At 42.9% G+C, this 24188-nt stretch overlaps 1 protein-coding gene across 2 annotated transcripts in view; it reads right to left on the reverse strand.

Moving 5' to 3' along the window:
* Csmd1 (CUB and Sushi multiple domains 1) overlaps positions 1-24188 on the reverse strand; it is a 1585983-nt gene that overhangs the window by 39205 nt on the left and 1522590 nt on the right. For both annotated transcript variants that reach the window (XM_060381443.1, XM_060381442.1), the window contains exons 51-54: positions 18544-18738; positions 10827-11000; positions 1568-1741; positions 456-629 (exon numbers count right to left, since the gene is read on the reverse strand). In XM_060381443.1, the coding sequence (XP_060237426.1) occupies positions 456-629; positions 1568-1741; positions 10827-11000; positions 18544-18738 (717 nt within the window). The remainder of the gene's footprint in view (positions 1-455; positions 630-1567; positions 1742-10826; positions 11001-18543; positions 18739-24188) is intronic.

Here is a 24188-nt window from a genome sequence, read left to right on the forward strand (position 1 = left end):
ATTAGTAGCAAGCATCCTCAGGTGCCGAATAGAAAAAGGCCTGATTACCTCACGCTTCCCCTCCCATGCCAGTGAATGGGACAGCTGCCATGGAACACCCTCTCCAGACATCTCTGTCTCAGAAAAGACCTGTGCACACAATTCTCGGCAGCCACTGCACATGGTAAGCATTAGAAGCCAGAGACAAACCTGTCCCAGTATATGCATTTGATTCCTTAGCTGGGATGGGTGAAAACTCAGGCAGAGACGGGGTTCATGAAGCTGCCTCAGGACTATGAAACAATGTTCTCTGAATTTCATGAGACTCTTGGGTTTGGCGAACATATTGTGAGCATGTACTGAGTTTAAACAGTGGCAATGGCATGGAGACAGGTCGTGTGTGTGTGTGTGTGTGTGTGTGTGTGCTTTGCCTGTACCTCAGGGCAGAATACTCCCTTCCCAGACACCTCTCCTACCTCGACATATAGGCAAGGGGCTGCTCCACTGGCCGTTGCTCCGGCATTGTGCTCGGGAGGCACCCTGCAGCAGGTAGCCCGTGTGGCAGGTGAAATTCACAAGGTCGTTCAGGTTAAACTCGCTGCCGTTGGTGAGGCCATGAGCAGGGTTTCCTGGGTGTCCACAAGTGATGGCTGTGGGAACAAAGTCAGTGTCACTGCCCACAATAACGGTCCCACTCCCACCTGGAGTCACTGAGAACAAATGGAGAGACATGAAAAAAATGCATGAAATGGAAGGGTTTCCTAGAGACATCAAAGGTGGGGTTCTGGTTTGGAAGATCTGGGAAGTGGAACAACATGTAGAATTATGGCCTTTTGGGTAATGGTGAGAAGTGACTCCCACCAGGAGAGCCACTTCCTTCACCTCAGAACCAGCACTGTTTACTCAAAACAGCAGAGCGCTAACCGACTTCTCAACTAAGGAGCCAAAGACATGTTAAAATTCTCCTTATTTATCTGGTTAGCATCTTCTTACTTCCAAGTGAAGCCTCATGCCTGACTCGGTATGTCCAGAGGACCGTTGGAGACAACAGCTGCTACTGAGACATGACAACACCTCTGCTTACTTCACGAGAAGGTGAAGGCCATTCTTGACAGAAAGTCTGCACTGAGAAGTGGGAAGTGTGTAAACACTCAGTGTTCACCTTTGAAGTCATGGGTTTTGAAAACAGGCACACTATGTAAATATCTGTTTTGAGTAAATGAAGAGCAAAACTCTTTATTCTGCATGAAACCCCAATACCAGGCAATATATGAGAGTAAGCGAGTGTCCAGACCCTCCTCTAATCACCCTGAATGTTCTATAAATGAGCAAATGACATGAGTCACAAGGTGCCATTTAAGTGAACTGACAAGAGAATGTATGGAGGGTTAGCATCTAGAGGGATAGTACAGTGGATGCTGGAAAGGGGGAGCCATCAGAGCAGGACTGTACTCTGACTTAGGACAGTGAGAGGGAAAGACCACTCCTCCCATTGACTCACAAGAGGGAACAGGTCTGAACAATGACTGAACTACACAGAAAAATGGGAAAAAGCGGTCTTCAGGGCAGTCCCACAAACTCTACTCACGAACGCAAACAGGGGTCTGCCCTGACCACTTGTGGTCCTGCAGGCAAATCCTCACAGAGGTGCCTACGAGTCGGAATCCGGGGTTGCACTGGTAGACAACTGTGTCTCTATAGCTGAAACCGTCACCACTGATATGGCCATTCACAATGGAGTCTGGAGAGCCACAATGACCCGCTGAGGAGACAAACAGAAGAAAAAGTGGAAAACTCATCAGGGAATGTAGGTATGAGGCCATGATATTCATGATTCACTTAGCTTTGTTGTCAAATCAGTAACAGATATGAATACATAACTGAGAATTGCCCTCACTGACATATGTAGTTTTTAATCTATATTATTCTTCTTTTCTGCTTCTTCATAGCTTTCTCAACAATTATGGGAAGTCTTATTTCTTATATAAAATTATTTATTTCTAGTCACCCAATTTAAAGTTTCCCTGATCACCTATCCTATTATTTTCTTACTGTGATCTATTTTTTTGAATAAAAATTACAAGATAAGTTATAGCTTTCCTAAGTCACTACGCAGTAGAGATGACGAGGAAGAGAAAGATAGCCAACCTGGGACATGGGGCTGTGTAACTATTCATGAAATTCCAGAGGGAGAATCACAGATTGCATAATCTGTCCAATTTGAGGGATGTTCATTTGAGCCATCTGAAAACCACTATTAGAAGAAAAATGTCTTGTAATCAGTAGGATGCATAACTAAGTTCAGAGTCATACTGAAGATGATAGCAACTGTGGAGGAGCAAACTCACTGCTCATTGGGGAAGCAAAAGGATGTCAGAATGTGTCCATGGACTATATACAGGCAAGGGAAGCCAGAGGGAAAGGATGGTTGTGGTTCTTGCTGAACATGCAGGGGTGAGGTACTGAGCAGGGAGGAGCTGTAGGTCAGGAAGAGAAGAGTCAGGTCAGGGCTTTTCTTCTCAACTATGACCCATCTTCAGTCACCCTTCTCTCTGTCCCTCTTTCTCTCTCCTTCTCTCTCTGTTTTTCTGTTTCATGTCTTTACATTTTTTTCAACTTTTTTTAAAATTCAACTTTTTTTTTTAAGACAGGGTTTCTCCGTGTAGCCCTGGCTGTCCTGGACTCACTTTATACACAAGGATGGCCTCAAACTCACAGAGTTCTGTCTGCCTCTGCCTCCCAGAGTGCTGGGATTAAAGGCATGTGCCACCCACTCGGCTACCTGCAGCTCCTTTTATATTTCCCACATATAGAAATAGGTTCCTATTAACTCAGTAGAGCAAGAAAAAAGAATGTAGCTGACTTTAGAAACCTGGGTTTTGGACTGGCAGGAGCCAAAGTGACCACTGCTTACAGTTCCCAAGTGCAAAGCCTGTGTAGGAGCCACATGTAGATAGAAGTATGCACATGTACAGGTGAGGCTTTCTCTGGCTGTAAACTCTCCAGCAGAGAAGCCAGGGACCATCAGAACTGAGAAAAATTAATCCAGTGACTGTCATGCTACATCGAGTTTCCCTTCACCACTTTGGAGCAAAGAGAATAGCAATCAGTATTTCTGCTTGGAACAACATTCTCCTCTCCTTCACAACCCAGCTCTTGACCAAGAAATGGCATCCTAGAGTTGAAGGATGCCGCAAATGGAATAGGAAGTGCAGTGAGTTATCCTGATTATCACAGTGATGGGCGTAGAATCACTGTGGAAACCAATACCTGGGCTGCTTTGTGAGGATCAGTTGAAGGAGTGAGACACATCCTAAATAAGGGTGGCACAATTCTACAGGCCTGATTCCCAGAACAGTTAAAATGGGAAAAGGGCATTGAGCACCAGCTTTCACCCTCTGTTTCTTGCCTGTAGGTTCAATGTGACCAATGCCTCAAGCTCCCTTCAAACTGTGAGCCAAAATAAATCACTCTTTCTTTCAGTTTCTTTCTAAGCTATTTTATCTCAGCTAGGAGATAAGTAGCTAAGATATATCACATAATCTAAGCCAAGACTGCCAGATTCCATCGTTTGGAAGGTTTCCTGACCATCTGGTACCAGTCAGTTCTTGTCCATGCAGATTACTTCCCACACGCCCATACTTACTGCCATCAGGAGGTTTTCAAGGAAAACTGAATGCTTTGTAGTTGGCAGAGCAGTCTCAAAAGCCATTATTGATGGTGTAGAGCAAGAACACTGGCTGCAGAGCTGCCATCCCAGACACCACCATCAGTGCAGTGTGCTCTTATGAGGGCTGGAAGCATTGCTCCAACCCCAGCCACAAGGACCAGAGGAAGCACACAAAAGCCACCACACAACTTCACACAGGTACTAAGCCTTGCTATCCTTCCAGCTGTACTAAATCTGCAAGGGAAATTTCCTAAGGCATTGCACCTCCAATTTGGCTATCCTTCTCTCTGAGGAACTGACCTAAATACTTAAAGAAAACAGAGGATATACTTCAAAATCACTGCTCTCCAGCCCTTTGCCAAATGGAAGGAAGACGACGCGGTACTTTACACTCCTAATTTGAATAACTGTAGACAAGGTGCCCCGGTTTCATTTCTGTTACTTTGATAAAACACCCTGACAAGAGGCAGCTTAGAGCAGAGGTTTATCTTAGTTCGTAATTCCAGTTTATGGCCCATCACGGTAGAGAAATCTAAGTGGCAGGATCTTAAGAGAGCTAGTCAGACCATGGCCACAGTGGGCTCTATCTGCCCACATTGTTTAACTTAATCAAGACAATCCTCCATAGGCATGCCCACAGGCAACCCGATCTAGACAGTCCTGGACCAAGACTCTCTCCCAGATGAGTCTTGTTTGTGTCCAGTTGACAATTACTATTGACTATATCACACTAGGTGAGGCCTGACTTGAAATACTCAATTCCCACTTCATTTTCCAGGTGTAGCATTCTTAAAATTTCCAGTTAGAAAAACGTAAGCTATTTGCATGTACAGAATAGCTACAATAATTTAATCTGCAGTATTTAACCCAAATGTTAATAATAAAATGTCAAAAATCACAAGGAATAAAAAACAAACAAACAAACAAAAAAACGCCCCCAGGTGACACTTAAATTAAATGCACTGAGTTTCATTTTGAATTTAAGATGCCATTGTAACATAATATTTTGCATAATATTCTTTGAACCCTGAAAGGTTTCTAAAAGTCCTTGCTGTAGTTTAGACTTAGGTAATGGAGGAATACACCTGGAAAGGCCTCCTCATGACATCAGTGTGAGACTTTGTTCCGGAGGGTTATCTAGAGCCCTTTTCAGAAGTGAGTTTGCATGTGGAGAGAGATGCTTCACCATTCTAAGGTATGGCTGCTCAATCCCAGCACCCCGCCAACCCACCCCCCAAGACCACTGTATTGTCTTCTATGCTGCCTTTGAGTGATCTGGTATAACCTGGCACAACAGTTCCTTTTTATAGTATTTCAGTATTACACCATGATAAAGGCAGCTTACAGAGGAAAGGGTTAATGTGGCCTTCTGATTTTGGAGGGGTATGAATCTGTCATGCCACGGAAATGTGGCAGTAGGCCATAGACCACAGGCTCAGCCTGAGGAACTCCTGAGAGAATCAGAGAGCCCCAAGACTGACTACAGATGGACAGTCAGACACACAGGGCTCACAGAGTGCAGGCCTACGTGTTGGGGACACATTGGAATGCTGATTATCCTAAGTCACACAGAAACAAACTGTAAGGCACAAGAGAGCATGTACCATGTGCAAAAACTTCACACTTTACATAAGGGACTTTTTGAATTTTGATTTTGTTATCTGCAGAAATCCTGGAACCAAGTTCCCAGAGGGATGAGCAGGGCAGGAGCAGGTGAACATAATCTCTGGGGTTGTGGAAAGGAGTATGGTGAGCTGGAAATTTAAGTTAAACAACTTTGTGCTGATTGCATGGAAACTCTGCCTGTGAGTGCATTGTATGGAACCATACCTGTTTGAAGGGCAGAACCGGCAGTATTCCTGGAGAAAAAAATGGCTTACAAGGAGGTGGAGGGTGGAGCCCTCTGCTCTACAGGGAAACCCAAATATGCTGCTATGTCCACTAGTGCTCTCTCCCCTGAGATCTTGCTGTCTTAAGCTCACCTTCTAGTATGTCATTTTCTGTTACTGAAAATATTCGACGTTCCCGTGAGGATGAAATTGTAACCATTTTTAGAAACTCTACAAACCAAATGTCCAACTTTAGTATTTGCCCGGTGATTATCAGTATTTTGTGCTGACAACAAAATACTGAGTATTAAAAATATCCCGTCTCTAAGGAAAGGCAGGCTGCATGCTGCGATGCAATCTGTGTGGGGAGCATCTTTGAGCTAAGCCAGGCTTATATAGACAGCGAACACCAGAGCCATTTACAGACCCTTTGTAAGTATTAACAAGCAGTGATAAAATGTCAGGCAGACCTGCGCTGTGAAAGGCACAAAAACTAGTGCTGGCATTAAACATCCATGGGTGTTTTTAAATCTATGTATCTGTCCCTGTTAAAAGAACACTGTAGAATCCTGACTCATGAGTCTGTTCTACTCCTAAGTGCAATTTGCAAGGGTGATGCTGAGTGATTTCCCTCTACCACACAGAGATGATGGATCCTGAGAACATAAAGTCCTGCCCAGGACAAAAGCCTGACAAGCTAGGCTACATCCGATGCCTCCTGTGGCAACAACAACCAAGAGCCTAACTCCTCTGCCACTAAATGTACTTTGGTCAGTTTTCAAGAAGAATGCATGCCTTGTCTTGCCTCAGTGAAAGAGGTGGCAACTAGTCCTGATATGACTTGATGTGCCGGGGGGGGGGGTTGGCATCCAGGGGAGGGGAAGGGGGAAGGGGGAATGAGGGAAGGTGAAACTGGGAGAAGAGCAGGGAGTGGGGTCATGATTGGGATGTAAAATGAACACATAAATTAATGGAAAAAATCTGCGAATTTGTGTGAGAAGATTCCAAACTGGTGACCATCCCTAAGATATCATGAATACTCTACAAAAATATGGCAGAGTAGACAACTTCATGGAAGAGAGAAACAATTCCTCTCTTCTAATAAAATCACTCTTCCTGTAATGTCACCAGAATTTTTCTCAGCTATTTTATTAACATTTTACATAGATTTCTCAAAATCTCCAAGGTATTTGAAGAATATGTTATGATTTTATTCTCTTCAATCTAGAAAGAAAAAAAAATCTAAAATAAAACTTGAATGATGAGACCTAGCTATTTCAGCCATTGTGAATGTCACCACATTATATTCACAACAGGATTCGTGTCTCTGTAGTCATCACAGTTCAACAAATGCAAACCTACTTCAAGCAGCAATCCATTGTACCCAAGAGTTGGTGTTTTCATATAGGACTCCTTATCGGAGGCATCTTTGACAACAAGGATTAAAGCGGTAGCCCAGTGGGAGCACTGACAGGTCATTCTCTGCTAGGAAAATCTACATGCCATAAGTGTGTTATCAAGAGATTAATGAAGACTTTTACAACAGGGGCTCTAGATTATAAACATACCTCCTCCTCCTAGCTCCTGTTCTCACTGTTGGATTCAAGGGAAATTACTACAAAAAAGATAACCGCAAGAAAATAATTAAGAGAACACTGTGATCATAAAACTTTCCTGATGGGCTGCAAGACACCTGGTAGGCGAGATATGGGGTCTGTGTTCTCATAGCTTAATGCTCCAGCCTAGATAGATATTTAGCACTGCAACTTACAGAAGGGAACATAGATCAAGTCCTCAGTAATTTAGAGAATCCTAGAGCTCCCAGTCACATAAGCTTAGTTAGTTTTATTCTTCCCAAAATAGCCTTTTCTGCTATCTCTACCTACCCTTCCATGGCTGGCAAAGAGAAGAAAAACTAACCACAATGAGCTCATTGTATCTTTCGTCCCACGACATTTCAGATATCTAAAATTCTCTATTTGTTATTTCCAATATTTCTATTGGCCAAATAATGCTAACATGTGTCCCAGGCACACAGCCAGAATCAGTTGTCAAAAGGGAATCTCAATTGAGACACAGAAGATTTACCTGAAAGCAAGTCTTTGGTGTATTTTCTTAACAAGTGATTGACATGAGAGAGCCAGGCCACCCTGGGTGGCCGTGCCACCCCTGGGCAGGTGGTTCCACCTGGGCAGGTGAGTAATCCACAGGAGCAGCCAGGAAACAGCACTCTTCCTTGTTCTCTCCATCAGTTCCTGCTTCCAGGTTCTTGCCCTGCCCTCCTTCAGTGAAAGACTATGATGTGGGACCGTAAGCTGAAATGAACCCTTTCGTTTGCAAACTGCTTGTGAGCATGGTGGTTCAATACAGCATCAGTAACCTTAACTAAGACACTGGATATGGAGTATTTAGATGCATAGAGGATGCAGTGGGATGGTGGAACATCCTGAGAGTCGAACTGAGCTCTGTGGAAATATAGAGGAAGAGCCAGGGCATAGGCCCCTTTCTTTGGTATGCATCCTGGGAGGGAAAGGAATTATTGGTGCTACAGTTCCTGTCATACCTAGGTCATCTGTCAATGTCTCCTCATGGGAGAGAGCTTCTGCCCTATGCACCACCTTTTGAGAATGAACTCAGAGGAGTACCAGAAGTCCTTGGTTAGGAGCCCCAAGCTGTAACCACACAGCCTACATTTCAATGCCATTTTTATTCCTGGTGAAACACAATGATGGGCAAGCTTGTCACTTCTCTAAGCACTTTTCCCCATCCATATCAGGAGTAACAGGAACTTCCTTTGTGTTCTACTAAGATTTCAATAAACTAAAGCTTAAAACTGCCACACATGTGTTATCACTAAAGACAACATTCACAGATATTATCTCTCATGAGGCATCTAGTTAGCATGTGGGCTCCCAAACTCTGTTGCAATTGCCGTGCCAGATACACAGTATCTGAGCCAGGTTTGGAAATATACCTCCATTGAACCATCTGTCTGAACATCCCATAGTCTACCCTGGCAAGAGTACAGCCCTGCTCCCTCATTGCTCATACACTCATACACATATTCCATGGGCTGTACAGCTGACCGTGGCTTCTCCTGGGCATACATTTGCCTTGGGTTAGATTATGTGATCTACCCACCAGCAATCTGTTATTCTGGTACAGCGATGCACTCATTATCATAATTAGGCAGATTATGAATCTCAACAGTCAAGTTTCAATGGCCAGTGTGAAACTCTATTTGCTCAGCTGAAAAATCTTTCCACTAAATTTACTGCCCATTATTGAGCCAGCCATACACAAGCCTGGCTACATGCCATCTCAACCCTTTCCTGGCTGTTCATCCCCCATGTTAACTATCCTGTCCCTCTGACTTTATTTCTCTTTATAACTTCATCTAACATTTCTCTGTTAACATTTTCTTTATTAAAACCTGGAGGTTTTTTTTCTCTCTTCTTATGTTCAGTTTATTTTTTTTTCTGGGCAAATGGACTCACTTCTGAGCCATTCAGCCTCCAAAGGTTTCCAAGATGGATTGTATCCTATCAAGAGCACCTTTGTGACAATGTAGGACCAGCAATGGATTACGTGCCTCCGCCTGTCAAGCCTTAAGTTTGGAGCAGCAGGATAAAAGAATAAGTAGGAGCTTGCTCAGTTCTAATAGGGCATAAGGTGACCCTAGGCCCTAACAGTTTTAGAAACTAAATCACTTAAACTTCCCTAGCTTCCCACACAGCCTAGCCTTCATACTCACTGCCCAGGTTGAAGCTGAAGAGGTGTGTTTTGGATCACTCATCCCCATCTCTTTGGTGCTAAATTGCAAGAAGTAGATGAAGGCCTTGTCCCCACCTGCACTGTCACGTGGAAAGGACTTCACAATACCCACCAAACCCTTAAGAACATTCAGGAAAGCACCAATAAATTTCTCAAAGACATGAGATAGGATGGGTGCTACAGTAAGGGAAGCTGCTAGAGCAAGGTGAGGCTATGACAAAGGAAGGCATTGCAAATCAGTAAAATAACACAAAGAGGTGGGATCCTGGAATGATGGGGTGATAGATAGAGCTGGGATACTGGAAGGGTGGAATGATGGAAGGAAGTGGGGTGCTGGAGATAGGTAGGGTACTGAAAAATTGAGGTGACAGAGGGAGAGTGATGAGGAAAAGAGATGGGTGCCAGAGGGATGGGATGGTGGGGGGAGATGGTAGGCTGAAGGGTGATGAAGGGAGGTGGGGCACTTGAATGCTAAGGTGATGGAAAAAGATGCGATGAGAGACATAGGCACGGTAAAGGAGGGATGGGGTGATGGAAGGATGAGGTGATAGAGGGAGATGGGATACTGGAGGGATGAGGTAATGAAGGGGTTAGGGTACTGAAATGGTGGGGTGATGGAGGGAGATGAGATAATGACATAGGTGGTATACTAGAGGGTGGGGTGTTGGAAGGAGTTAGGGCACTGGAGAGAGGTGGGGTAAGGAGGGAGTAGGGTACTGGAAAGATGAAGTGATAGATAAACAGGGTGATGGAAGGAGCTAGGAAGCAGGTAGGATGATGGTAAAATGCTGTGGATGTGTGTGATATTTTAATGCTGATGATCAACTGGAGCAATATTGAGGCACTGGAACATCTGAACTGCACAGTCAAAGCTTTGTGCACACTTACGCAGAGAATTCCAGTGGAAATATCCTCCTCCTCCCTTTTAAAATGATCAAAGAGTAACATGAGAAAAACAAAGCCACAATTACAGACACAAACTACTTTAAAGCTCACAATACTTCCATGGTTAGATGACCAACACCTCAATCTCCTGACAGAATTTTAAGCCATTGAAAACACAAAATGTATTTAATTTTTAGAAATTCCTATTTATGTTTCCTAAGTTTATGAATGTCTTTGGGAGTCATATAGTCTCAGTCTTCTATAAGACAGCCCTTTTAAATGAAAGATTTTATTTTTATTTTTAATTAGATGTATATGTGTGTTTGTGATGGACATGTGGACATGACTATAGTGCCCTCAGGAGTAAGAAGAGATCCCATGGAGCAGGAATTACAGGTGGTTTTGAGCCATCCAACTTAAGTTCTGGGTCCTCTGCAAGAGCAATGAACACTCTTAACCATGGAGCCATACCTCCAGCCCCAGTAAGACTATACAACACAAAACATATCATGTGTCCATCCTTTATTTATCAGACATGGTGAGAGTTAGAAAGGGGCAGGTAACATGACAGTGGACAGATTCACTGAGGTGGTCAGAGCTTTAACAGCCAGAAGCCCCACAGTTTCTCCATTGTGATCAATTCTCAGTTTATTTGAATTACACCACATGGGAACTTACGAGTAGCTTACCCAGACACCTTGTTTCCGATCCACTCCAGAGACCATTGGCCAAGCACTCCCGGACGTGGGAGCCCACAAGTGTGTAACCAGTGTTGCAGGTGAAGATGGCGGTGGCTCCATATACAGTAAGTGTTCCTATCTTGTTACCATTTGGGGGAAAGGACAGGCTTCCACAGGAGATGACTGGAAGAGAAAAACCATATTAGGCTAGGCCTGGGCTTAAAGCAGAAACTCTGGGTGTTGGTTTTCCTACAGAGCATGAAGCAGGGAGGTTGGTCTGCTGGGGCTTGATAGGTCAGCTGTCTCAGTTGGATTTTCCTTTGTTAGTCTTAACACAAAACCTCAGAAATTCTAGCATATTCTAAAGCCACTAAGGTCACTGCAGTGATCCACTGATTTTTCATTCTCATAGACTGATAACACTTTTTTCAAAATTCTTGAAGTATGCAGCATAATGACCCTTAAGCCTACCTTCCAAGCTAGCTGATTGCCCACTTTCCTTTCCATAGCTGTCCTAAGAATGGTGTGGCTGGTGGGGGCACTCACATGTACAGGAACATGAGAAGTATCTTCTCAAAGACCACCAGCCCAAGCACATGGGCATGGTGGGTAAAAACCCAGCATTCTCGACTCTAACTGAAGTTCCTAGATCATTGCGCTTCCAGCTATTTGTAGGATTTGTTTCAGTGAGAAGCACTGTGAAATGACTGACTGCACGGCATTAATGGAACATTTTCAATAACCGGAAGCATATTATTCTTGGGTGGGCCCAGGCATGGTAGCTGTAAGTCTTAAAGGTATCCTTGCTTAAAGTATCTAGATATGATGGGGCATAGCTGCTGTGACCCCCAAATTAGTCCATTTAGGGAGGTTAATTAATGGTTACCCACAGCTGAAATACTAATGACAGCCATATTTACATCTCAGATGCATAAATACTTGAGCACAAAAACCCACTGAATTTCCTGGAAGGAAGAAAAGTCCTAAAACCTTCAAGGATGACTGAATAACAGAGGCTCAAAAGAATACAAGTTTTGGAAAAGCTACCCAAGGAGAAGCGTTTAGATCACGTAGTCAGATGTGTCAAGCTCAGTACGTTAGGCTGTGGCCAGTGAGTGTCAAAAAGACAAGAGTTCCCAACTCTTGAATAGCTTTGTAAACTGGCAAGACATGGGAAGAAAGCACCACCATGCAGTAAGGTTTTTGCTTAGGCAGGTGAGCATGGCCAACCTCCTAAAAGCCTCTGTAAGAAACTGAGTCATCAGTGCGAATATCGAGGTGGTCAGCATCTTGGTTATTTTTCTCATTGCTGTGGCATGAAACCTTAAAAAAAGCGACTTAAAGGAAAGAGATTTATTTGAGCTTGCAATTTCATGGAGGAAAAGGCCTGGTGGTATTTAGAGCAGTAGAAACTGTTCCCATGAGTGTGAGGTGTCTTGCTCACTTCTTCCCAGTCAACAAAGAAGCAGAAAGAGACATGAGCCTTCAAAGTTTGACCCCTTCAGTGATCTGCTCTGCCTTGCAAACACTACTTCCAAAACAGCTTCACTAGCTGGGGACTGCATATTCAAACAAGTCTGTAGGAACATCTCACAGTTAAACCATCACTGCCTTGACCCCAGAAGGCTGACATAGTGATAACCTGGACCCCAGGCAGTGGATCCAATGATGACATGTGAGTGGGCCATGAGGACTTTGACCTCATCGTGAAATGAATCCAATGATGCATTAAAAGTTATAGTGAACTGTTGCAAGGTTGTAGAGACCATGAAAAGTGAAGCCTAGCTGGAGGAGGGTACTTTTAGAGGCACATCTTATACATGACCCTCCTCTGTCTCTTTCTGTTTTCTGGAAACAGAGACAGTTGTTCTGGTGAACAGCTTTCTTTTTCTTTCTTACTCAGTAAGGTCTCATTACAATCAAGAAACAAAGTAATGTAAGTGTCCTAGCCATAAACCTATGGGATCCTCTGCAATTGTGGCCCAACAGAAATCCTTTCCTAAGTTGCTGTTCCCATCCAGGTACTGTGACTCTTGTCTATAACCCCATCCACAATTTGGAAAGCTGAGGCTAGAGGATAGCTGTGAAGTCCCAGAAGGCCTGGGCTACTATATGAGACTATGTCTCAAATTATAATATAAGACTGCTCAAAAACCATTTTCTTGGGTATTTGTCATAGTGATTAAAAAATCTAGCACAAAGTCTGAGGAAGAAAAACTGTATGAATGTACCATTGAAATAATCCCTGCTTAGCTTACCCTGTCTGAACCCAATGTGTGACTCACACTCAGTTTCAAGTAAACTGGCAGACTTACATTCTAGAAATGATCTATAGGGGTCACTCTGCAGGAAGAGTCCACCTCTAGAGAAAATCTTGCTGAGACAGCCTCCACGTCTCTCAGTGTCTGAGACCGCTAAGCTAAACCTTCACAGCAGCAAGTGTAAGCTTTCAATAATTTGCTAGCATGTACCATACCAAATGTCAATGGATTCAGGAGGGATTTAGGTTTTTTATAATTTGCTGTGAACTTTTCTCTAAGCCTTTTCCCAAACACAGTGTGAACCCTGCCTTGAACTGTGATATTTAGTAATTCATGTTGAAACTTCCAGTGCTTATCATGAATGCGTTCAATGACAAAGCTGGACCAGTTTCCTAGCTGGGAGCTCCACATATCTTTAGCAGTAGAGCAGGGAGGAGGCTCACACTGGATTCTGTCCTCCCTGCCTTAGCTCACACATTCAGGTAAGGAGACTATTTAAAGTCTATCCACTAATGAGGTTCATTAGATCACAAGGAACTAACGAAGCAACAACTGGGCTTCTGGGCAGCAGGATAATGGATTCTAAGCTTAGAGTTTCCTTTGGCTGTGACTCCCACTCATTAGTGAGGGTGGCAGAGCAACTTGGAAAAGCCTAATTGGGAGAGCACATCACTGCTCAAAATAACCTTGTCACAAAACAAGGAGAAAGCCCATCTCTACACTATTGTCTCTCCTAGTCTCCAAAAATGGAATCATTAGCTGTGTTTTTTCCCTACCACTGAAAATGCGTCCACAGCCACAATCCACAGGCCTTTCAGAACCCTTTGGGGTGGAGGGATGTCTTTGCACAGTGAAGGTGCCAAGCTGAGGGCACCCAGAAGGCACCCTGTGAGAGCTCCCTGTGAATGCTGTCTTTCTATTGTATTTGGTGGGTGACAAGCCACTCCCTACAGGCAAGCTTCCTTTTCCTCTCCACTAGAAATCACAGGGAAATCTACATTGAAACTGTTACCCATTGGCAAGTGTTTTCTCATACCATGAGGCCGACATTCCTGTCAGCAGCATGGATTCTTAAAATCAGGATCAAGCGTTGATGCTTTCTACTGCTATAGTCAATAATGATTCAATGATCATGCGCAGCTCACAGTGACCATGATTAGTCAAAGAGCTGCACACTGGGCTGTGTGAGAGAAGAGGCAGGACATGCTCAGAGGCCTGGAGATGGTTGTTTGTAAACACACAAAGGTGTGAGGCTGGGCTACGGCCTGGGTCACTATGTGAGGTCTAGGGGCCCACAGCTATGGTCTGTCCCTGAGTATAAGTATAAAGGCTTCACCCAGATGAGGATGCTCATGATGAGACCAGCTGCCCCTGCAGCAGTGAGTACACACTAGAGCTACTAATGTGTCTCCCAAGTTCAAGTCCATGAAGCACAATGTCCCCTCTAATAATAGATGGCACAGCAGTGCCACTCAAGCAGGAGGATGGAATGCCTGTGCTGATTTTGTGCATGGGCCTGTGCTTAGCTCTCAGTCTGCACATGACTCTGGTTAGCATCAGGATCCCACAGAAGCCATCCCATACCTCAGCTGGCCAAAGATCTGCTCTCAGAAAACTCTGGATTGGTAGTTAGGCAATGGGGGCAGGTCTAGGACATGGGCAAAGTTCTCTGTATACATTTTTAACGGTCTAGTTTGGCTTTTTGTGTATGTATGAAACTTAAAATGTGAAGATTTCTGATTCATGGATCTCCACAATAAACACATTTCTTACATTTAAATACAAACAATAAGAAGTGTGAGGAAAATATGCTGGGTTCCTAATTGTGTGGGCATTTTGCCTGCCTCCCGTAGGATTAGACTGCAATGAGAAGATTTTCTCCTATGTTGTACACACACAGGCTCTATGAGAATTTAGAATCACCTGGAGTGAGAATGTGCCTCCCCACCCAGGGGCTGGAGAACTCAGCTGTTACCAGGGGGCACTGGGTGTGTTTGTGGGTAGCGAAGGGTTTATTTCTCTTCCTGGATTAAATGACCAGCAAACCAGAAAACTTATCATCCTGGCTCATGAGCAGACACATAATGGAAAATAGTAGACTCCCTTAGAATCTCATGGCCTGGACATTCTGAGATAAGCCACAGGTAACTAAAACCTTATAAATTACAGTTCCATAGTTACCCCAAATGGTTTCCATGACAACACATTTGAAGATGCTGTTGATTCCACCCCAGCACCACAGGGAAAACAACTATTTCTTCTATAGAGACGCAGCCACAGGCTGGCAAACTGGGCGTAGGAGAATGTGGCATTCTAATTATTTTTAATTAAGAAATTAAATGGTGTTTGAACTTCCTATGATTTTCATGTACTCATTTCAAAGAAAAGTATATTATTACTAGTATTGATCTTGTATTTTTTTCTGAATGTATGTGGGTAAAATAAGGACCATGAGATATAAAGAGAATTTAAGTTACAATAAACTGCAACTTCATAAGAAATAATGAACAGACACATTCACTGATTTCTGTAGGTTCCAGAAAATGAACACCATAAAGTCCTAATTTTTTTCTTTCCATTCGATTTTGGATGGCTAAGTCTGGGAGTTCTTTAGTCCCTCTCAGCAGCCTATTTAGTCTGTTTGTTTTGAGAGTTTAGATTGACTTTTGAAAGAGAAGAGATGGCTCAGATGTTAAGACCACTGGCTACTCTTCCAGGGGTCCTGAGTTCAATTCCTAGCAACCACATGGTGGCTCACAGCCATCTTTAATAAGATCAGGTGCCCTTTTCTGGCATGCAGGTAGAACACTGCATACATAATAAATAATTAAATCTTTGAAAAAAAAAAGAAAAGAAAGAGGAGATGTTTGTCAGACTTAATCCCCAGTTTCTTATAGAGAGAAGTAATTGAACACTCTTCACCATTAACAGTTTCCCTGAAAAGAAGCCCAAGACTTCAGGGGTCCTGAGTACCCTGTCAGAGTCCACAGACACCCTTCTTGTCAGCTGCTAGACTACCATATTTTTATACTTCCAGTAAAACAGCGTAACTAGAGAAGTTCTGAGCCAGCCTGGAGGACACAGCTACCCTGTGCAGACATGTCAAATAGACATTCAAAAGGAAACTCTTTTTGCAAGCTACTGTTTTGCTTGAAAACAAATCCCCATCATTTATAAAAGTATATTACATGGAAGGGACTTGCTATCATTTTATATAAATTAATATGCATCTGTATCTTCTCAGTTTTCATTCAAGTTGCTTAAATGTCAAATAATATAGAAGTGAACATTTATAATACAGAAAAATTGTTTTCAAGAAATCTGCAAGTTCTGTTCCTTGGCCATAGACCCTCTGTCCAATCACCAGTGCTTTCAAAACATCAGCAACAGAAAACAAGGTCTAGAAGGCTGATGGCACCATCAACCATCACAATGAGTCAGGAGTGTCTGCTCAGATTCATCTGTTTCCAAAAGAGGAGTTTCCAAAGTTTTGCAAACACTTTTGCTACTGCAAAAAAAAAAAAAAAAAAAAAAAAAAAAAAAAAAAAATTCCAAAGTGCATAAATAGAAATAAATTGACAATAACAGTTGTAGTTTGAACCAGAATGGCCTCCATAGGCTCATATATTTAAATGCTTGGTACCTAGTTGGTGAAACTGTCCAGGAAGGATTAAGAGGTGTGGCCTGCTTGGAGGAGGTGTGTCACTAGGGTGGGCTTTGAGGCTTCCAAAGCACATGCCTTTTCCAATTAACTCTTTACCTCCTTTTTGGCAATCAGGAAGTGAGCTCTCAACTGCTGAACCAGCATCTCACCTTTGCTCCACAGTCATGAGCAGGAACTCCCTGAAACTCTAGGCCGATTAAAGTTCTTTATAAGTTGCTTTGATCATGGCACTTTATCACAGCAATAGAAGAGTGACTTAGACAATCATGTTTTCTGCCTTTTCAGGCAAGAAAATTTTTCAGTTAAGTCACTACAGTAAGGACACAGCTCCCTGTGAACTTTCTCTTCCTGGGCACTACTTTGTCTTTCTCACACATGATTTCTGTCTCCAAAACATGCTCCTAAGGCACTTTGTATCCCTGAAAATTGTCTGGGTAAACATCCTGTCTTTAGAAAACAGCAAGGGTTTCAAAGAAGTGGGAGAGATCAGATGAAGATATAGCAAAGGGGCTTCCCTGACTAAGAATGACAACCTGAAATCCAGAATAGTAAAACTGAAGCAAACCACAGTTTCAGGTGGATTAGAGAAAATACTGTGTATCTGTGGTAGCATGCAAAAGAGACACATTGCCACCTGTGGCACAGGGCTCATGCCCAGTCACCCGTATCAGCAAGCAATCACCAGTGTACAGCACCAGGACATCAGGACCTGCTTCCATTTTCTTCCTTGGTGAAGGGTACCTTAATGTCTGGGTGTGGTTCAAGAATCAATAGAGCTCCGAGTTTGCAAAGATTCACTTGTAGGTGTGAAACACTCCAGACAGGCAGTTTCTGGCAGTGGCATCAAGGTGGCCCTGTTTACCAAGGTCCCTAGTTCTGGCTCCCCAAGTCACAAAGTAGCCCTAGGGAGTCTGGGGATATGGATGAGTGGCATAAGTGTGAAAAGAATGTGGTAGGACTATAGCAGGGGAATTAGCTTTGGGCTCCTGGACAGGCACTGGTCACCTAAACAAAGAGGATATCAGAGCCAAACTGATAGCAGCTTTGGGAAGGGTGTCTTAGGGAACTTAGGACCCATGTCCCTAGCTTTCTGTTCTTATCTCTAGGTTTTCTGGGAAGAGCCTGTGTTACACAAAGATTTAGCATTTATTAAAAGTTGAATTTAAGTTATTATGTAAAGTCGTTAACCACATTCTTTTGTTTTCCTCCTTTTTAATCTACTTCTATTCTTCCTAAGTTGTGTATTGGATAAAGCTCACACGGTCCAACTGCTTGTTTCAGTGTCTGATAATTTCCTGTGAACAATCAGCAGAGGTTGGATATCAGAGATGTGCAAATCAGAACGCACTCCGAACAACGTCAGCTTTGTCTTATTTCCCATTTATTCACATTTAGCTGTTCATCACGTACCTGAGAGCATAATAATCTCCCTTTTCAAGAGAGCCTTTGTGCAGAACAGATAGTTTCAGCATAAATACTATTTCTCAAGATCCTAATGAGTTTGTCATGATATTCATGCAAAAGAATAGTTAGCTCTCTAAACATGTGCTTTTATTTGCCTTCAAGCTCAAATGTGAAATATTGGACTACTCTAGTGTTCTGAAGTTTATAAAATACTGTCACCAATAAAGAAACACTATGTTGGATATTTGATCCTGTAGCACTTGCTTGGGTGTGCCATGTTAGCACACAGGTTCTGCTTCAGTCAGGAGGACTATGATGGTGTCTTCAAAGGTGGGCCCACTGATGCTGTACCCCAGAGTTCTGTACCCTGGGTGTGGGAGGGTCCACTGCCACTCACCTTTGCATCTGGGTCTGTCTTCTTCTGTGTTCCAGGTCCCATTGGCTTGGCACTGCAAGAGCCTCTGACCCTGCAAGAAGTAGCCGGGGCTGCAGCTGAGGAGAACTTGAGCTCCATATTCATTCATTGACCCCGAAACCAGCCTCCAGAGCACATGCTCTGACAGCTGGCCTTCGATGCTGGGGCAGGGCACCGCTGTGAGAGAAACACCTCAGCGTCAATATGGCTTCCTAACAGCTCTCACCATATCTGCTACTAATAGGGCAGGATTGCTGGAATTTGGAACTCATTGGAGTATGTGGCCTGGATGCTCTCAACTCTTGTTTCAGGACTTCTCTCTTTCCCACATAATCACTTGTGATATGTCCCAATCCCAGCCTGGGAGCTACTGTCCTGTTACAGATGCAAAGGGGATCTTACACTCAAACTGTGATATAATGGTAGAAAATTATTCCTTCTCTGTGAAACACATACATGTACACACATGCACTCATTCACTCAATAGTACATGAGCACACACCTGCCCTCACGCATGTGTACTTACACATACATACACACATATGAAAACACATGTGCACATTCACATGTATGTACATGTGACTATTCATGCACAAATATACACATGTGAATATATTTACACATTGTAGCTGCATACTACTAGGTTTACGAGCACACAAAAATAGCAAGGCATTACCATTGTAACAAGATCATTATCACGACCTAAAGGAAGGATTTCCCTCACTCCAAAGCCAAAAAGATAGAGCTCCTGAGGGCAGAGCCTAGAGGCGATCGCAGTATCAGTACTGTAGGCTCTGATGCAGCCCCAGGACAGTAGATTCCAGAGAACTTACAGACATTGAAAAAATGCACTGTTTGGAGACTATGTGAGTATAGGTTTGTATATGAAAAGTATGATGGGATTTAAAATGAATTTAGAATGAATTTTGCTAAGCACAAAACTTCCTTAGGTGACATCTGTCACCATCACACAGCTGACTACCCACACAACTGAAAGGTCCAGGTTGATCAGCCTTGAGCCCAAAAACAATAGCTGAAGAAATCATAGCTTTCCTGGAGTGACAATAATAAATGTATTTTGTGTTTTGATTTTATTCACATTCCTTATAGTTGAATCTGCTGTGTGCACAGTCTCTCTTCTTCCTATGGTAACCCCCAGTTCTGCCGTCGAATAAACTACAGAGAATGGATGTTTAATTTAAGAGTAAAAGCAACGAGGATAAAACATATGAAGGAAAATCTGGCAATTTAAAAGCAATTCTTACATTTATGTCTCTTAGATGCTTTTGGATGCAGCAACTATGCTATGTGACCATGTATGCACAAATGGTTTGCATAACAGTTGAAATTATGTCTTTCTATGGCTAGGGTATGATTGGCTCAAGACGGTGATGTCCAAAAAAGCCTTCAGCCATAGGAACCCTGAACTCAGATGAAGTGTGACAAAAATTTTGCCAGTATGTGCCTCCAGAACTCACCTGAGCATTCTAATCATCTGATCACATCTTAAAGTATCATATCTTAATCAATTTCACAATGCTTACTTCTGTGGAAGACTCAGCACTGGCTCAGAGAGGAAGGGGAGTTTTTCTCTGGCTAATTCCATCCTCAGTAGTCCATCTCACCTGTCCACTGCTGTCGTGCATCTTTGTGAAAACAGTATTTGGTTTGAATTTCAATTATCTTCTGGTTTAATTGTTTGTTTTTGTCCCTCACCCTCTGAGTGGTGACAAGCTTATTTTTACTGTAACCACCATGTTTTTTCCTAGTTTTCCAGTTAAGCCAAGTCGGGTCACATTTATGTACAGTTGCCTGAATGTGCATGTGTATAGTCTGAAAAGGAATTTGCCTGAAAAACAGGATGGTAAAGACACCAACCAAGCCACATACACAAAAACGGAAAATATGATAGTTTTCTTATCGCAAAGACTATTCACAGGGAACAGCATCCTGTGTATACAATAGTCAAATTCAATCTATAAATATTGCATGGAAGCCATCAATAATGATTCTTAGTTATAGGTAAATAAAACAATCATACGGCATACTGCAGGGAATTATGTGGCTTGTCTCTATACTGAAGAGTCACAAGAAACACTGACACTCTGGGGCTGACATGGACCATAATCCTGATAGCACAGGGTGTCACATAGGAATGAGAAGAGTCTCCTAGGAGGGAAACCTGAAGACCACGGTAGACATGACCAGCAAAATCTATCATGTTATTTGTGTGCTGAAGAAAGAGCACGTTTTCAGGAACTGGTTCCTACTATAGTTTTTATGTTTTCAAAGCTGATCTGCAGGAGAGACTGTGCAAAATTATGAATTGCTCACAGCTGTATCTGAAAAATCCATGACATATGCTTTGGGTGGTGAAATCCTGATTAACACAACCTGGATGGTGGGAAGAAAAGTCCCTTTTTTATAATGGTGAATGAGACAACCTCTGGGCGTTTGCCTCTATCTCTTCCTGCATCCTGCAAGGAGGAGCTGTTTTCACACACACGGGTTACTGTGTGAGGTGGCAAGTACAGCTCCTCTGTCTATGTGGATCCCAAGAGTTCTGTTGCATGCCATGAATATGCAAAATAATTTAGGTAAGCAATTGGAAACCAGTCTCCCAAATACATCCTTGCTCATAAACATGATGCTCAATGTGCATCTTAAGGGTCATATTTTCTGGTTCTGAGCTTTCACTCACCTGTCACCCTGGGAATGCATAAGATCACCCCTCCCCAGCAAGCCTCTCTACGAACCATATGCCAGCAGAATTAAAAGAATAAAGGTGAAAAGATCAAAAGTCTAGAGCAGAGGTAAAAGACACAGAAGTCTGTTCTGAGGTATGACAGTAAATATCACACAGAGTTAAATATTTTACTAACATTTTATTTTTCTGATATTGGACCAAACATATTGATAGAGTAAGGTGAAATAGAGGAACTTGGAGGATAACGAAATTCATGAAACTCAGGTGAAGAGGTGGAACAAAGAGTTGATAACATTCTGAATTAAAGAATGCTCATCAGCCAATAGCCTTAGGGTTCAGGGAGATGAACTGGGGAAGCAGTGGCTTGAGTCTCAGGTCACCCGAGTGACACATGGAAATGTGTCTCCCTGGAGGCTTATGGTCTAGCCAGCACAAGAAGCACACTAGGCAGTCATGGGCTATGGTTTCCAAGATAACATGCCTTCATCCTGATAGAATTGCTTTAGAGCAGATGCCTCCAGCAGCTGCCCACTCTCAGGAATTTAATCAGAATATATTTTTGACAACTGACTAAATTTTGATGGCTGATAATTAAATATGCTGCAACTTGGTAGAGTGTGCCATGTTACTTGCGACCCTGACATTCCTTCTGTTTGTAATTTTGCAGACGTATAGGCTTCCTTTTATCACACAAATAAAGCAAGCACCACAGGACAATTTCTTCACTTTCAACTAAGAAAGCACCTGTAGTAGGTGATTCTACTGATTCTAGGGTAGGCCACTCACTGTTGACATGGTTGACACCATTTTTGCACCAAAACCTAATTCTACCTCTCAACTTAAAAGAGTTGAAATTATAAATAATGAGTAGTTTCTATACAACAGACACATTTTCCCAACTTCTGAATCTCATAGTGTTTCTTTGTTTTTTTCATTTGTTATTGTGTGGGGGTAATTGCGTGTGTATCCGTGCTTGTGTCATGTGTATGTCTCTGTGTGTGCACGTGTGTGTGTGTGTGTGTGTGTATGTGTGTGTGTGTGTGAAATATGCAGGTATGAGTAGAGGTCAGAAGATGCCATCAGGTCCTGTTAAGCTGGAGTTATTTGTGTTTGTAAGTAACATGGGTACTGGCAAGTGAACATGGATCTTGCGAAAAAGCAGTGTGTGTTCTTAATTTCTGAGGTACCTCTCCAGCCCCTGCCTGTCAGTTTTGTGGAGAGAGATTCTGGTTTCTTTTTGACTCTTTGAGCAAGAGGCAAAGCAAGAAGGCCCGCTGCTCTTTCCTTGGAGGCATTCACGCTATGACGGGGCTGCCACCATGAATATAAAGCATTCTCCCTGGTAGCGATAGGCCCTTCTCGTGAATCTTCCCTGTTTGTCTAATCATCCACTAAGTGTGGAGTATAATCTTTTCATTTTCTTTTAACAGAATTTCCCTGCATCATACTCATGTGGATAAGTACTGCTTATCAGCACATTTAGTTGGAGCACACTTAATTAGATTTGTAGAATTATGATTAGATACCTTCGGAGTGAAATGATGTAATCATCCCTGTTCTTCGCACTCACAGCTAAAGCAGAATCTTTGCAGACCATCAGCAGCCTGCACTGATGGGCATGGGGAAATGGACTGAGTTGTGGAACTACAGAGGCCCAAAGAACAAGACTATTAATTCAGCAAACAATGAATTGATTTAAGTTATGATTGCTCTTTTAGGTTCTGTATCTTGCAGTTCATCTAGGTAATTCTCAGTGAGAACATTTCTGTAGGACTGGTAGATGGGGGGGCAGAGATAGTTTCTCTGGGTCTTTTATAGCATTTGTGTTTTTATTAGAAGACCTTGGCACACGGACTTCTTTCATCCACATGCGTCTGATATACAATTTCAGGCTGCCCCTGGTTTGTGGAAGTTCGGCTTTTCTGGTTGTTTCTCAAGCTTGGCTGCTTTCAGATCAGACCTGCAGAGTTGGGAGGTCATTCCTTTGGATGTTCAGTGCTGATTTTGAAGTGGAGAAATGGGTGGGGAGATCCCAGTGGGTGGGAATCAAGAAACTGAGCTTCTTGGAGGAGGGACATGGGCACTTTTGAAACTATGTTCTGCTTTCTGCTCACTGTCAATCTAGTTTAAGGCAGATTCGAGTACAAATGTCCTGGACATAATTCCTCAGACTAGCTGTTCAGACAGACATTAAATAATTGCCTGTTTTGAAAACATTTGTTTTGCTGCTACTATCCAATGTCAACCCTAGAGCAAACACCAATAACTGAGTCTAAAACAGCCTGCAGTCTGGGTAATGAAGGCATAGCCACTTAGTCTTGGCTTCCAGGAGCACCCACTATTGGCATCACAAAAGACTCTAGAAAGGAATGTGTTTCTTCAGGAGGGTCTTGTTTCTGAAGATCATGGCTTAGGTTCTTCTTCTCCTCTGAGTATAGTGGTAGAATGTTGGTGAAGTAATTAACTGGGAATAGGGTGAGGTAGGGCATTGCCATGGCTGTATGGTTGTTCTCAGGTTCTGACTCATCCCCTCAGGCTTCTCTGTCTCCTGTTTAAAAGTGATAGGCAAGCCCATGACAACTATGGTGGGCACTGATGGTCTCCTGGTGCCTTCATGTCTCCTGCCCAATGACTCCCCTAGAGTGTGAAGGCAGCCAAGTTCTCTGCCACAGTGTAACTTGAAGGACTCCGAGTATCTAGGAGTATTCCTGGTTTTCATAGGACTTTGATTGTCTAATGTGAAAGGGAAAGGAAGGTGAAAGGCAAGGTGAAAAGGCAAGAAGGAAGGTGAAAACGAAGATACACATTTTAAGAACAAATAGTTCTTCTGAAAAAGCCTGATTTACTGTTCATGTGTCATTTCTGAGTGCCTGAGTGTATGTATGTGTACATATGTGTGTAGGTACCTTTGGAGGCCAGA

This window comes from Meriones unguiculatus, chromosome 4, assembly GCF_030254825.1.
Source record: "Meriones unguiculatus strain TT.TT164.6M chromosome 4, Bangor_MerUng_6.1, whole genome shotgun sequence".
Classification (NCBI taxonomy): Eukaryota; Metazoa; Chordata; class Mammalia; order Rodentia; family Muridae; genus Meriones; species Meriones unguiculatus.